The following is a 14,865-nucleotide window of genomic DNA, read 5'->3' on the forward strand; positions in this document are numbered from 1 at the left end:
TGCAACCATAAATGACAGCAAAATGCAGTTATTTATCCTACCCAATATCATTGTCCATCACGATGTTTCACTGTGGACATCATTATATGTCAATTCTGTAGACATCGCCCAACCCTAGTATACAGGTAGATTTTCTGTTTCAGATATGAAAGGTTATTATAGAATAAAGCTTATTTGGGTATTTAAAATGTACTACAAAATTAGTTTCACATTCATCATCTAGGAAGCAGCTCCAGACTTTATTCTGGATGGCATCACAAATTTGAGTCTTAAGTCTCTGGTTTGTGGCTTTGGGAGAAAGTAGTTCATGTTCACAAATATCAGAAGTGGGAGTAAGTTACATATGTGCAAGTCAAAAGCAAGTCTCAAGTCTTAACCTTAAAGGCTCAAGTAAGTCCCAAGTCACTGTGTTTAGACTCAAGTAAGCCAAGTCAAGTCACTGCTAAACATCAAGCAAGACAAGTCAATTAGTCACAAGTCAAGTCACCATGAAAGAAGACAAAGACAAAGGGGTACGATGGCAAGCCATGTCATAAGAAAACTGCACGTTAGTTAGTCTCTAACACTAGGGATGACTATTATTAGGATTCATAAATACCACTTATGCACCTTGATTAGGGGTATAATGATTCTCCAAATCCATGGTTCGGTTCATACCTTGTTTTTTGTTGTTGTTGTTTTTTTTTGGTGGGTGGGGGTGGGGGGTGGGGGGGGTTAAATCAACTACAATTTGGAATGTCAACATAATACTTAAGAACATTATGCAGGTTAATTAACTTTATAGATTAATTTAAATTAATTAACCAAGTAAACAAAAATAAATAATCCGATCTAACATGTTTTCCAGGATCTAGTGTTCATAATTTTGTATTTTATGCAGTATTAATGTTTGTGGATATGTTGTATGACTTCTGCCACCAGGCTGTGCCTTTGAGTAAGGTGAGAGTTTTGAAGCAGAAGTAGTAGAAGAAGAGGAACTTCCTCCAGTTGCAGTAGTTAGCACAAAGCTAGTGGGTTTTAACAGCAGCAAAAATATGCTGGTCGACTGTAAGCTACATATCATGATTCGTTGTGGTTGTAAAGTGCGCCAATAAAAAAAACTTCAAGTTATACTACAGCCCAGCATCAGCCTGAGTCTCTGCCTGCAACACATGACTATTTTGGTATATTTACTCGCCAAGTGGAAAATCTACCCGCATTTGGCGCTTGCACAACGAAACAGTATTCTATCTGATGATTACTTTTTTCCTGCTGTGGATTGTATAGATTAATACATCCATTAATTTAGAACACTGAAATTGTTCAAACGTCAAGCATCATCAAGGAAAGATACCATCTTGTTTGCCTGATCTTGAAGGATTGCATTTGTCACACAGTTGATTAGAGAGAAGGAGAGACCATTCTGCTGTGGTTGAGTTACATTGACTTTGAACTAGTGAGGGACTGCAGCAGAATACTGAAGCTCTGTCATGAAAAGCTGTCAATTCATAAGCTGTCTTGTCTAAATCAGAAACGGTCTGGTAATATTAAGCTCAAGAGAAAGGTACGGGAAACTGCTTTCAACAAGCTTTCAGCTCAATCTTGTCTTGCATCATGTTCTAGGTCCTGCTAGACATTGTCTTTAAAGCCTGGGTCGCGCACACTACACTAGAAGCCACCCTATCATGTCTCAAAACGTTAACTGTTCGTGCTCAATATCTAAAATAATGCAAATAGGCAATTCAGCTAAAAAAAACTGTCAAGTCTTTTCGAGTCATCTGCCTCAAGTCAAAGTCAAGTGGAGTCCTCAAATTTGCGACTTGCGTCCAGTCATGCAATTTGAGTCTCCCACCCCTGACAAATATTGACTAAACTTTCCTTGGCCATGGAAATAGGGGCTAAATTCAAAAACAAGAGCTAAATTCTTTCCAGAAACAAATAAGCTAATACATAATCAGTATTAACATACAGATGTGAATCTGCATGCTAAAAAAAGTCTCAAGTTCACATGGCAGATTGAAAGTCACCCACTTCCTTTCAGAATTCCAACGATGGCTATGATCCTCTGCAATAAGCTTCAGCAAGCCTTGTCCTGAGAATACAAAAATAGAAAATATTTATCATGCTCTCAAAAGTGCCTGCACACTAACAGGTGGCAATGTTGTTGCCTGTATTTTCAATGTAGCTCTTTTAGTGCAGGGACATTAAAGGTTTAAAAAGGTCTGAAATTAAGGTTGGGGCCAGATCAACTTGTTCTTAAAATGTGATCAACAAAATCTTAAAACCATTTGTAAAACTGACTGGTATCCTGTGTTGGGATGCTTAATTTGGAGTGATGTAGTAGTCTCTATTTGGAACCAGTTAAAACCAACTTCAGTTTTTGACTTGCAATACAGTGATTGAATTATGCAGAATATACAGTTTAAAATAAAAAACAACAAATATACACATTATATATAAAATAACATGATTAATCCCTATCATCAATACAATTCTCAAAATTGCTGATCATCTAGCCTATGGACAGAAACTGAAATCTTGGTGCAGATGGCCAAAATTAGTTTAACATAATTATGTATGGATTTCTGTATTGTGAATATGTAATTTATTTATGTAGCAGTCAAAGTATGTATATCCATGCTTCACTGACGTGCAGCTTTGGGAGAAAATAGACTTGAAGCTTAAAAGAAGAGAGCAGCAGAATAGAAGGTCCATCTCCTGTGCAGCATATGTGCTAGGGCTGTCACTTTCTCCCAAAATAAAGTTTGAATGAATTCACAGTGCTATGGAATTCATTCAAATTATATAGAACATTAGCATTATGTAATTTATAGGCAAAAAATAGGAAGTTAGGTGAGGTTGTGTAGCTGCCGGTGCTCTGATTCTTTAGCCTTGCTTGGGTGAGAAGCCAACAGGTGACTCCATTTGTTGTTATAGTAACGTTACTGTAAAGTAGTTGCTTCATACAAAGTTGGCAGACAGCCTTATCTTTATCGATAATTTTGCCAATGATAGAGTAAAATCCAAAATGCTTACACACAGCGCTTCTGAGGTGCATTAGTGTTGACATGATATGAGTTTCCTCTAGTTTCCATCACGCTCTCTCTACCTAGGCCTATGTCATGCAATAATTCCAACATGACAGTGCGGTTTAGCCACTGATCTATATAATGAGTGAGCTAGTGCACTCACCTGGTAAACAGATAGTAGGCCTGAGTCATGCAGTGTAGCACCCAGAAGCAGTTCCTTAAGCTCCACTTGGCTTTCCCCTGGCTGAGAATGCCCTCCTGCAGGGTGGTGAGGCTGGGTATGACCATGGGGATGTTGAGGCCCAGAACCTTCCAATAACCATGCAGGACGTATGTGAAGGCTGTGCCTGGGAAAACCATGCCAGAAACAACTCAGCAAGAGGCTGGGGGATGCAAAGTTCAAATAATTATCATGATTTAAATACTTATTTTATCAATAAATTTGTGATACATTGATATACTAACATTACATTAAAACATACGTATTTTGAGGTGTTCTATTATTTTCCAAATGTATCACAACTGTATTTCTAACTCTAACCCCAACTATGGATTGTTTCAGCTTTTGCCATCTGGTAAACGGTACTGTAGCCTCAAAGCCCAGACCAGCAGGCTGCGAGACAGTTTTTTCCACCAGACAACCGGGCTTATGAAAAATGAACACTAATTGCCTGTCTGCACATTACACACACACACACACTCAAACAGCAGTTTACACACACTTCACTATACATATCACTACCACACTGTAAATCTTACTGCATTGTGTTTCTTTTTTAAATGTTATATTGCTGTTACTGTGCTGCTATATTGCTATTTTATTGTTATTATTGCTAGTTGTTGCTGCTGCAAAGTCGAGGAACACAGACACCAACACTAACTTCGCTGGTAGGCGGTGGGTTACTGGTAACGTATTTACTAGCAGTAAACAGGAGCAGCTGGGTGGTCTAATGTTTCTTTTATTAATAGTGTTAACGTTAGTAATTTATCAAGCTAACTGGCTAAACTCATTAACACTAGCATACTAGCTGACACTCAAAGTCTTTCTCAGGTCACAACTTGCCACAGCCTTTTATTTAATGTTTGCAGGACAGCATAGGAGCTTAAACATATAATTGGTCAACTGACAAATGTAACTTATTTAACCTTACTATGACTGATGTGAGATTCTTATTGAAGGCTAACCTTAATAGCTTCATTAGGACTGGCATAACGTTATGTTATCTGACGCCACACAGACTTGCTTAATGCATATGAAAAGCAAATGCTAACAATAGTACTGCTGACTCCACATACATTTTAAAATTCTGACACTTATGCATCATCAACACTTTAGTTATGTCAAGTTGTAGTTAACTTAGCATTGCTATCTTACTTTCCTTTTCTGCTGCCCTTGGTGTTAGCTCAACTCATGACAAGTTCAGTTGATATCGCTCTTTATATGAAACTTCATATGAGGAAAAACAAAATGATTATCTTACCTTTAGTGAAAGCTGAATGTGAATCATCATCCTCAAAATCAACAGGCATGGGAAATGACTTGTGTTACTTTACGCAGAGAAATTGTCTCCCTGTAGTCTCTGCACTTATTCAGCTTATACTGCCTCTGCTTTTTGCTCTTTATTCCCTTCGACCTGTAGAAATGTTGGGGTGACCTAATGATTTGAGGGAGCAGTAGGACTGCAATGAGGGCTTTGAATTTTGTTGAACATAGACTGACTGTTTGGGTCTTAATATTTAGAGAAGAAAAATTAGATCTACAAATGATTGCACCATTAGGAAAAAACACATGGATGCTACATATGCAATTTCAAATTGTGGTCTAACATAATATATTGGGAGACAGCTTCCAAAATTTTTAAAGTGGATTTATAGCCTTTACTATAGCACTTCAGTTTTTGAAATGAAATTACTTATCTTTTTTAAAATAAGCATGTGTTACACATGTCAATATGTATGATAACAAAAAACACAGTCAAGGCAGCATCTCACAAAAATGACAAATGAAGTCATCAGCCCTCACAAATAAGTGTATATGACTTTTTTAATGATGCACAGCAGCAAAAAACAGACACATTTCAGCCCTAGGCTTTCTTCAGCGTTACTGAAACAATTGTCGGTGTGACCCCAATTTAACAGCAGCCAGGAACTTGCTGGTGATTACTTATTTTGCAAGCTGGATTCGCAAGATCTCAACATCACGAAAGAATCCATCATGTCAGGCTTCAAGTTATGCGCTTGTATCCGAACCACCGATGGTTCGGACCAATCAACATCACGAACCCAGCTGCCTCACAAAGTAAGATGGTGATAGACGGTGACAGACAGATGGTTCATCCAATCACCTGCCAAGTATTTTTTGCCCCGCCCTTTTCCAAACACTTTCCATGGACTACTTCGCAGATGGTTCTGTTTAATAAACCATCTGGTGCATCAGGTCAGGTGATTACAACCAGCTGCTATAAATCATCCAAACAGGTATCATCAAAAAATAAGTACTAATAAAAAAATAAGAAGAAGAAAATTTAAGACTATTTAAGCCATCCAAGGGGATATATCACATTATGTGATTGCAACAACCAGATAGTGATCAGTGATTTACAAACAAACAATAAAAGTAGCATGGAAGTGAACATATGTAACCTCATCATGTTCAGAATCTCCATAGAAAATAGCCTGCAATTGCATGTACATAAATACGAACAAACAAGAGACAAATATTAATCAGAAGAATATGAGTAAGAAAAATAGTAATAAAAAAAATTAATAGGAAGAAATATAACATATTCGGTGATTACAACAGCCAGATGAGAGACCAATATCCCTAAATCCCCTAAATATCCCTCTGAAGAAGAGTGTCGGATAGATATATTGGATAGTTGATTGTAATTACTGTCAAATACTGTTTATATACAGTAAATCTCATACATTGATTGGAAAAGTCTGTAGATATATTGGATAGTAATGATTATTAAAAATATGTTTTTGTAAGCCATTTTTACATGATCCTATTTTTTTGTACAGTATAAAACCAATATTTACCAGGAATTTACTGTAAATAGATGAGATAATCACATACAATTAAAGCCTAAAGCTCTCAAGATACCATTAATGAGTGTTAAAGGAGGGTAATTTGAATATAATTTTACATAACTTTTTTGTGTTTTACATCCAGAAATCTGTGCCTTTATGTGGCGTTCTCAATGATAAATTGGATAATTCTATAAATTTACAAAAGACTACTGTATAAAACAAGCCTTTATTTATATGAGGTAATTTTAAGATATTTCTTCAATGTTTTTCTTTTTTGTGTGCAGGTTTATACATTTGTTTAACATTCTAGCAATATTTTATAATGATTTTTTTTTTTTAAAATTATTTTACAACAGTTGGACTGTAAAAATGCAGATAATGTCTACAGTTAGTATCTGTATTTTTTTTTTTAAATCTCTGTAGAATAACGAAAGGTTTTTTTCACTGTTATTTGATGGTAACTGTTTGGCAACTTTTGTTGCCAGACTTTTTACTGTTTTTTTACTTTTTATTTTATTTTATTTTATTTTATTTTTTTACATTTTTTTTACATTAAATTTAAAGTTTTGTTGTAAAAAAAAATAGTCTATCAAACTAACAGCAACAGTCAATTCAGGAAGAGAGAGTGTTTTATATGAGCTAATCAGGTACCATGGTGTGGTCCTTGGTGTGGTCACACGTGTATCGCGATTTACAATGTACTTGTATCATAAACATACACACAGACAAAGCATACACATGTCTACACATGGACATACATGCGTCCCATACTGTTCTTAAACTGTGGGGGTGGTTTGACTCATATTGTGACATTGTGATTGGATCTAAGCAGGTGTAAATGCAATCAATACAGTTGGATTACATTATTAGGTGTAAATGGGGCCTTATTCCAATGACACAGTTACAACTATATGTAATTTCTGAGCTGAATGTTTTTCCGTTGATTTCCGTTCCCCAGAAATACTAAAATAAATAAGCACACAACCTAAAAATCTATAGCTTACTTTCCAGCATTTTTGAAGAGTAGTCGTCTTCAACAAATCACATGTGCTGGTGTGTTCATCCTTTTCTATTGGCCATAGGAAACTTCTATGTGTCTGATATGAAGCATATCTTTATTTGTTTGTGTCTCCTATATTTACTGTGTGTTTCTATTTGCCATGTATGTGTTTTGTGCATAAATATGTTTCTGATGTTTTCTCTATTTGCTTGCTTTTGTCCAGTTTTAGCGTGTTGAGCTCTCTTGGGCAGCACACTTATCGACAGTAAGGCAGCTAGTGGTTCTTTATAATGATAACATGCAATGCACCATTCAGTGTTTTTTTAACATCTGAAAGAAAAAGCAATGCTGGAAAGGCTTAAAACAACACTGACTTATTCTCAGTTTATTATGTTGAATGTGTTACACATCTAGTAGAAACAGATACCTAGATTCTGAGTTTAGGATGCATATTGGGATTTTTGATGAATATCATTTTCCAAGAACACATGCAGAAACATAATGATGCAGTTCCACTGAAATAAATGACAAACAAGTAGGAAAATTCATCTACCAGGTTTATTTCCCCAAATTATTTTGGCTACATAAAAATTAATGTACAAAATTAAAAAATAATACTGCTAATAATAAAACAAAAACAAAAAGTAGCCACTTTTTAGAAATAAATTCTGATTTCTGAATGAAAATTCTGAATGAATTCTGATTTTCATAAGTACAGTGGAAGTCTTGGGTGCTATTTTTTCAAACACAGCTTTTCAAACTGAATTAATCTTATCCAATGAGGTACAACATATTAAAATAGCTATAAATACATTTAGTAAGCATATAAAGTAGGTATTGACACAGCATATTCAAATTAATTTCTATCTTATAAACACACACAAAGCTCAAGCTCATTACCTTATTCCAGTCGTGTTTTACAATCAACATTACAAATGATATTATTCTTACCAATGATCAAAAAATAAATAAATAAAAACGAATAAAATAATCAATATTATAACCGGTTTTAGCAACATTAACTTATTGTACCCAATGAACACCATCTCAGCACCATACTGTAGGTGCAAACCAGGTTTGAAACTTCTCTACCAATTCAGTGCCTCAGGAATGTGTTGCAACTGAATTGGAATGAAAGCATGTGGGTTTGTCAGTTTTGCCAGCAGCTGATTTCACTTCCAACCACATCTACAGTTTGTCTCCAACCGTGTATTCACCTCTGGCTTCACAAGATTATGCAGTAGCACAAAAACAAAGTACAGCATTAAAAGATTCCAATCAACACTCTGTGAGATTCACAAAGGTATGACTTCTTGCGGGGCTACCAGAGTTCATGTTATTGTACCCACCCACTGAGCCTCTTTTTCATTTGCTCTGCTAAATCACTGTTTATTGTCTTATTCTTTAGTCTTCCCTACTCAAACCCCTTTTTCTTTACAGCCCTCTTCTACAATTCTGTACACACTGACACACATCTTACTGAGCACCTTGTCTTTAAGTGAAGTACTGCTGCCAACACCACAATTCAGACCCCCAGAAACTGTTTTGTTTGTCTTACTATGAGGCTAACAGCAGATCAGTCAGTAAGGCTCTAACACAGGGCCATATTATTGAGAACACTGAGGCCATATCTGCTATATTTTGTCTGAGAATTTGTGGGGGTTATATTCTGCAATTAAAAATGTTAATATGGTGAGTAGCTTATAGGCTGATTCCCAGTTTTTAGGCTCATTGTTGTGTATTTAGCCTTACAGAAAAACACATGTGAATCTATCATACATATATAACACATACATCATATAACACATTTCACATGATAATAACATGGAAAATCACATTTTGGTTGATGTGGTTTATGACATGTGCACTGGCATTTCAAATGTGATGAATTCACATACTTTATATGCATGATGTTTTTCAACATCTCACATGTAAAATACAATATTTCACATATGATATGTATGTGAAATGTGCATGAATTTGACGTGTGCTGTTTTTGTAAGTTTGAACTTTGACTACTTTAAGGCCAACATACAGACAGGTGACAAATTAAAGGAAAAACAGGCCTGAATACTTGACATTTTGCTGGCATGGTTTGGGTCCACTTGTCCCCTTAGAGGGAAGGGTCACCGCAAATCAATACAAAGTTGTTCTGAGTGATCACCTTTATCCTATGATGAAACATTTCTATCCTGATGGGAGTGGTCTCTTCCAGGATGATAATGTCCCAATTCATAGGGCACAAGGGGTCACTGAATGGTTTGATGAGTATGAAAATGATGGGAATCACTTGCTATTGCCTTCACAGTCACCAGACCAATTGAACATTAGACAGTGCTCTCCACCACCATCATCAAAACACCAAATGAGGGAATATCTTTTTGAAGAATGATGTCCCTCAGGCTTGGCATTGATTCTACAAGTCACTGGAACCCTTCTGGAGGGATGAAGGGACCAGGCATTCAGGCCTGTACCAGTTTTTCCTTTGTCACCCGTCTGTATAAAAATGAATAAACAATATTAAGAGTTAGTATCACTCCTCCAGAACTGCATGGCTGTCAAGCAGCTTTATATTAGGGAATAAAATTTATAGAAAATATGAGTAAGACAGCTAAGGGGGTGGGGGGGGTCATCTGTCATGGGACAGATCTTAAAATGATATCTATTTTTGGTAATGTCAGACACAAAAAAATGGTAATGTTTAGACACAAAACAGTGTTAATCAAGGTTTAGTGATATTGGTATTTCTGTTTTAGAGAAGAGTATTATTAACAGTGAATCTTTACTCTCTCTCTCTCGTGTGTGTGTGTGTGTGTGTGTGTGTGTGTGTGTGTGTGTGTATGTGTGTGTGTGTGTGTGTATTTTCAGGGTGGTTACGCTGCCTACAGATATGCCCAGCCTACTGCTGCCACAGCTGCTGCATACAGTGACAGGTAAGACACTGTGGGCCCTATTTTAATGATGCATTTAGTGTGTGTCCAAATCCACTTTTGCTAGTTTAACAGTGTAAAAAATGGTTGCAGCACCAGACACATGATTAAAATGGGTTGTCTGTAGTCTCGTAATTAATCATGGGTATGTTTTGGGCGTAACATGCAATAAACCAATCAGAGTGTCATCTATTTGCTATTATAATGGCACATTTGCCAAGTAGAAAGAAGGAGCGCCTCTCTTCAGAGGAAACGGATCTGCTCATGCGCAAAGTGAAAGGGTATGATCCATTGCGAGCACACTGGCCCCTGCTGCTCCTAGACCCTCCTGTGGCCAGCCTCAGACCACTAGTTTAAGATCCTGTTCATTAATTTGTTGCAAATTTATTTTTGTTTGTTTTTTGAATAGGTTTATTTTTTAATTACAGCTTTGGTGCTCCTTAAAATCGTTTTGTTCAGTCATGGAGTAACAGGTCAAATCAGCAGGGTTTTAATTGCTGAAAGTATGGAAACCTGATCACTGTACTCTCAAAAATGTTAAAGAATATTTGTTAAATATTGCTCAAAAATTAAATCATTAATTTTATGTTCATCTAAAAATCATCATACACAGTTGTCGGGACTTGATCAGCTCTCCAAGATGCTGATCCTGCTGCTGGCAGCAGCTTGGAGCTGTCCAGAGTTCTTTAGTTTAATCATTTATTTCCCTTTGTGTTCCTCATGTCATCATGTATTGATGTATCAGGAAAGTCAATCCGTGTCTGATCCCTTGTTGAAATCCTTTTGCTGGGTCTTGACAGGCACCCTCACCCTGACGGCTCTGTTTAAATACCTACGTGTATTGCCATGATTTGGTTTTGATAAATATTATGACTAACCATTATGACATGTATTTTTAAAAATATGTTAACGTACACAATAACAATCTTTCACATTATAATCCTTTTATTTTAATCTTTTGTATGTTTGTGCACTGCTGCAGGTTTGTGTGTGTGTAACAAGCAGCCTGCACGTGCATTCTACACCCGCCTATGTAGGTGCATATTACTGTCTTGATAATGCACCCTTAAAATAACAGTGAAACACTGTGCCATTGACGTCAGACCAGGTTTTTGTTGGTCAACTGTGCATTTGCTTTCCGCTGCCTCAAGATAGCAATGCACCAACAATACGCCTGACCACACCTCATTTTAAGACCAACACGCCCATGGGTGTTCAGATGGGGGCAAGTGCATTTGCTATTCAAACAACGTGGGCACTGGACAGGAAAACGACAACTGCATCAGTCTTAAACTAGCAAAGACGCGCTGCGCTTGGCACCGCTTTGCGCCAGGTGAAAGATAGGGCCCTAAGTGTAACTGGCACATTAGGAGATGCACAATTCATGATGTTTTATGTTCAAGACAGGATACAATGACCTATGGACAGTCACATAAAGTGTCAAGTCAAGTCAAGTCAATTTTATGTATATAGCGCCAAATCTCAACAGAAGTTATCTCAGGGCACTTTTAGAGCTGGTCTAGATGATATTCTTTAGGTCTTTATGTCCTCAAGGCATGCTTGAAGTTTAGTTAACTGAGTGGTTTCATCTGGCTCCACTGATAAATATAATTGGTTATTATCTGCATAACAATGAAAATTTATGGAGTGTTTCCTAATAATATTACCTAAAGGAAGCATATATAAGGTGAATAGTATTGGTCCAAGCACAGAACCTTGTGGAGCTCCATGTCTAACTTTTGCATGCATGGAGGATTCATCATTAACATGTACAAATTGAAATCAATCTGATAAATAGGATTTAAACCAGCTTAATGCAGTTCCTTTAATTCCGATTAAATAATCCAGTCTCTGTAATGGGATGTGATGGTCAGTGGTGTCAAATGCACTACTAAGATCTAACAAGACAAGTACAGAGAAAAGTCCTTTGTTCGATGCAATTAGGAGGTCATTTGTAACTTTCACCAGTGCCGTCTCTGTGTCTCTAAATCCTGACTGAAAAATTGATTACTTATCACTTATTGAATTAATTACAGCTACTTTAAAGGACTGCAGTACATAGCCTGTTACTAAAGACACACTGATCATATCTAGTAAAGAAGTGCTAACTAAGGGTAAAGAATCTAACTATATAAGGGGAACAGATGAGAAAGAAATTATTGACACTGTTAAAAATCTTGAGAGTAAGAAGTCCACAGAATGGAATGGAATTGACATGTCCACGGTTAAAATGTTATTGAATGCATTGCAAAACCTCCGACTCATATATGTAACCAGTCTCTACAAGCAAGAAAAATGAAAACAGCCAAAGTCATACCAATATATAAGCCTGAAGACAGACATGTACTATAAAACTACAGACCTGTTTCCTTGCTTCCATAGTTCTCAAAAATACTGGAAAAAATATTCTATACAAGATTAGATGACTTCATCACAAAATATAATGTACTGTGTGAACAGCAATATGGATTTAGAGCTAATAGGACAACTTCATTTGCACTTACAGAATTTGTAGAAGAAACAGCAATGGCAATAGAAAATAAAGAATATGCAGCAGGGGTATGTCTGGATCTCAAAGAAGCATTTGACACAGTAGACCATGACTTATTATAGAAAAAAATACAAAGACATAGAATTAGAGGGATAGTACTCTCTTGGCTAAGCAGTTACCTAGAGAATCAATACGTTCAGATACAAAATTTCAAATCACAATTACTGACGGTTACTTGTAGGGTTCCTCAGGGCTCAGAGTTGGGACCATTGTTGTTTATTTTACATAAATAACATATGGGAAGTGTCCAAAACACTGAAAACTATTCTATTTGCAGATGATGCAAGTTTCTTTGTTGTTGGGACAACTTGGATCAACTTTTGGATACCGTGGAAAAGGAACTGAAAAAGCTAAAGAGTTGGTTTGATGCAAATAAACTAACACTGAATTTAAGTAAAACGAAATTTATAATCTTTGGTAATCATTCAAATAACTCAAATAGGAAACTCATGATAAATAATGTAGAAATCAAAAGAGTGACTGAAATTAAATTTCTTGGAGTGATAATAGATAAGTTATGCTGGAAGCCACATATTAATTATATTAATGTTAAAATAGCAAAATCAGTTGTGATACTATATAAAGCCAAAGATCTTTTAAATCAAGCTTTGTTACACACCTTATACTGCTCCTTTATACTCCCATATATAACTTACTGTGTGGAATTGTGGGGAAGTACAGTGGAAACGGCCTATAATGATCACAGTTACAGTGATCAGCCGCTTATATGGATCAAAAAGCCCAGGACATAATCATTCCTATACAAATACTGTTTAAATAATTTGCTTAGAGTAATCAAGTAGTCCACTTACAGTGTTCATTTTGGGTCTTTTCATACATGAAAACATATGGAAAAAATTTTTGATACTGCGGTAATTTTCTTTTTACCTTACTCCCATGATAAACGTATGATGTGTATTTAGCAGCTGCAGCTCCATTATAAGGCATTGCAGCGCACCTCCAGACAACTTTGCAGAGGTGTGTGGGTGTGTTTATTTGTAACCGCTGTGAAACAATCAGAAAATAACCTTTTATTCCTCTCATCTTCTCCCTAGCTTGCGCAACCACTGCTTTTCTCTCTCTCTCTCTCTCTCTCTTTTTTTCTCTGGTCTTTTTTAAAATGAGTTGGGAAGCCGTCAGCGAAGCCAAAGCAAAGCCTATAGCTACTGACACGTGCGAAGTGCTACCAAGGAACTCTCTATAACCTGTTGTTCCCCTTCTCCTTACCGCAAAGTTTGGTTATAAAAAATAGGCAGTAAATGAAAAGTGCAAAGCAAGAATCACCTTTGAAGTTGCTCTCTATATATTACATGTGTGCTGTCTCTGTTTTATGGGTGTATAAATAAGTCTTTCTGCACATTGGCAATGCACTCTGTTTAGCTCAGTACTCAGCACAGTCATCTATGATCTGGGAGACTTGAGTTTGAGACCCAGTGTGGGGACCTCCTTCGTAAGACAGTTTATTCATAAATACTTATTTTAACATTTAAATATCCTAAAATTAAAAGCATAATAAAACAAAAACTGGATTTTTATACCTTTTTCCACTTTTATTTGAATACAAATACAAATATAAATAATTTTTCTGCCTTGACAAATATAAATACAAATACAAATATTGGGCTCTCTGCACATCCCTAGTTTCTAGAGCTGAAGTGAAATTTGAGGGTGTTTTATCTCCCTTATGCCCTTCCCCATTTTATTAATAATAAATATATTCATAACACAATGAATAATTTGTGTTAAATTAGTAAGCACTGGTGTGTAATGTTAGTTTATAATTCCATGGAACTTGCAGATGTCTGTACTTTTGGATTTATTATTCATCTTCCGCCTCACTTTCCCCAACTTCCCCAAGTTTTTTTCTGAGTTGAGTTTGGATTAACAATCTTGGATGGCAGAGACACCATCCATCTAATTCAAGAGCAGGGTGTAAAATTATTATAAAGATGGCTTTGGCTCTAGACAATAGAGCAGCTAATATTTTTGCAGAGAAAGTAGGTATACAGTAGGTCCACTTGAAAAGAAGCGATCATGCTCATGAATGATGACACTGGCTCTATTTGCCGAGAGTGAATTAAGGCAGAGCCGAGATTAGAAGTGGAGAGGATTTATTCCTCTGCCTCAGTGCTTTTATTCAGAACAGACGGCAGAAAGTGATACATGAGCAAAAGAAAAAGAGGTTAAGCCAGTGGTCCTTGCCATCTTAAACCATTTTATGTCACAGACTCAAATTGACATAAATCTAGGTAACATGAGCAATAATTAGAGAAACGGTAATTGAGTAAATGATTCGCATTCTAATCATATAAAAACTTGGAATGCTCTATATTTGGCAGTTTT

General features: G+C 36.3%; 1 protein-coding gene across 1 annotated transcript in view; it reads left to right on the forward strand.

Moving 5' to 3' along the window:
* Positions 1–14,865, forward strand: part of rbfox1 (RNA binding fox-1 homolog 1) — a 100,696-nt gene that overhangs the window by 66,580 nt on the left and 19,251 nt on the right. The window contains exon 10 of the mRNA XM_067570434.1: positions 9,910–9,974. Within this exon, the coding sequence (XP_067426535.1) occupies positions 9,910–9,974 (65 nt within the window). The remainder of the gene's footprint in view (positions 1–9,909; positions 9,975–14,865) is intronic.

The sequence above is a fragment of the Thunnus thynnus genome, chromosome 17, assembly GCF_963924715.1.
Source record: "Thunnus thynnus chromosome 17, fThuThy2.1, whole genome shotgun sequence".
In the NCBI taxonomy this organism is placed as follows: domain Eukaryota; kingdom Metazoa; phylum Chordata; class Actinopteri; order Scombriformes; family Scombridae; genus Thunnus; species Thunnus thynnus.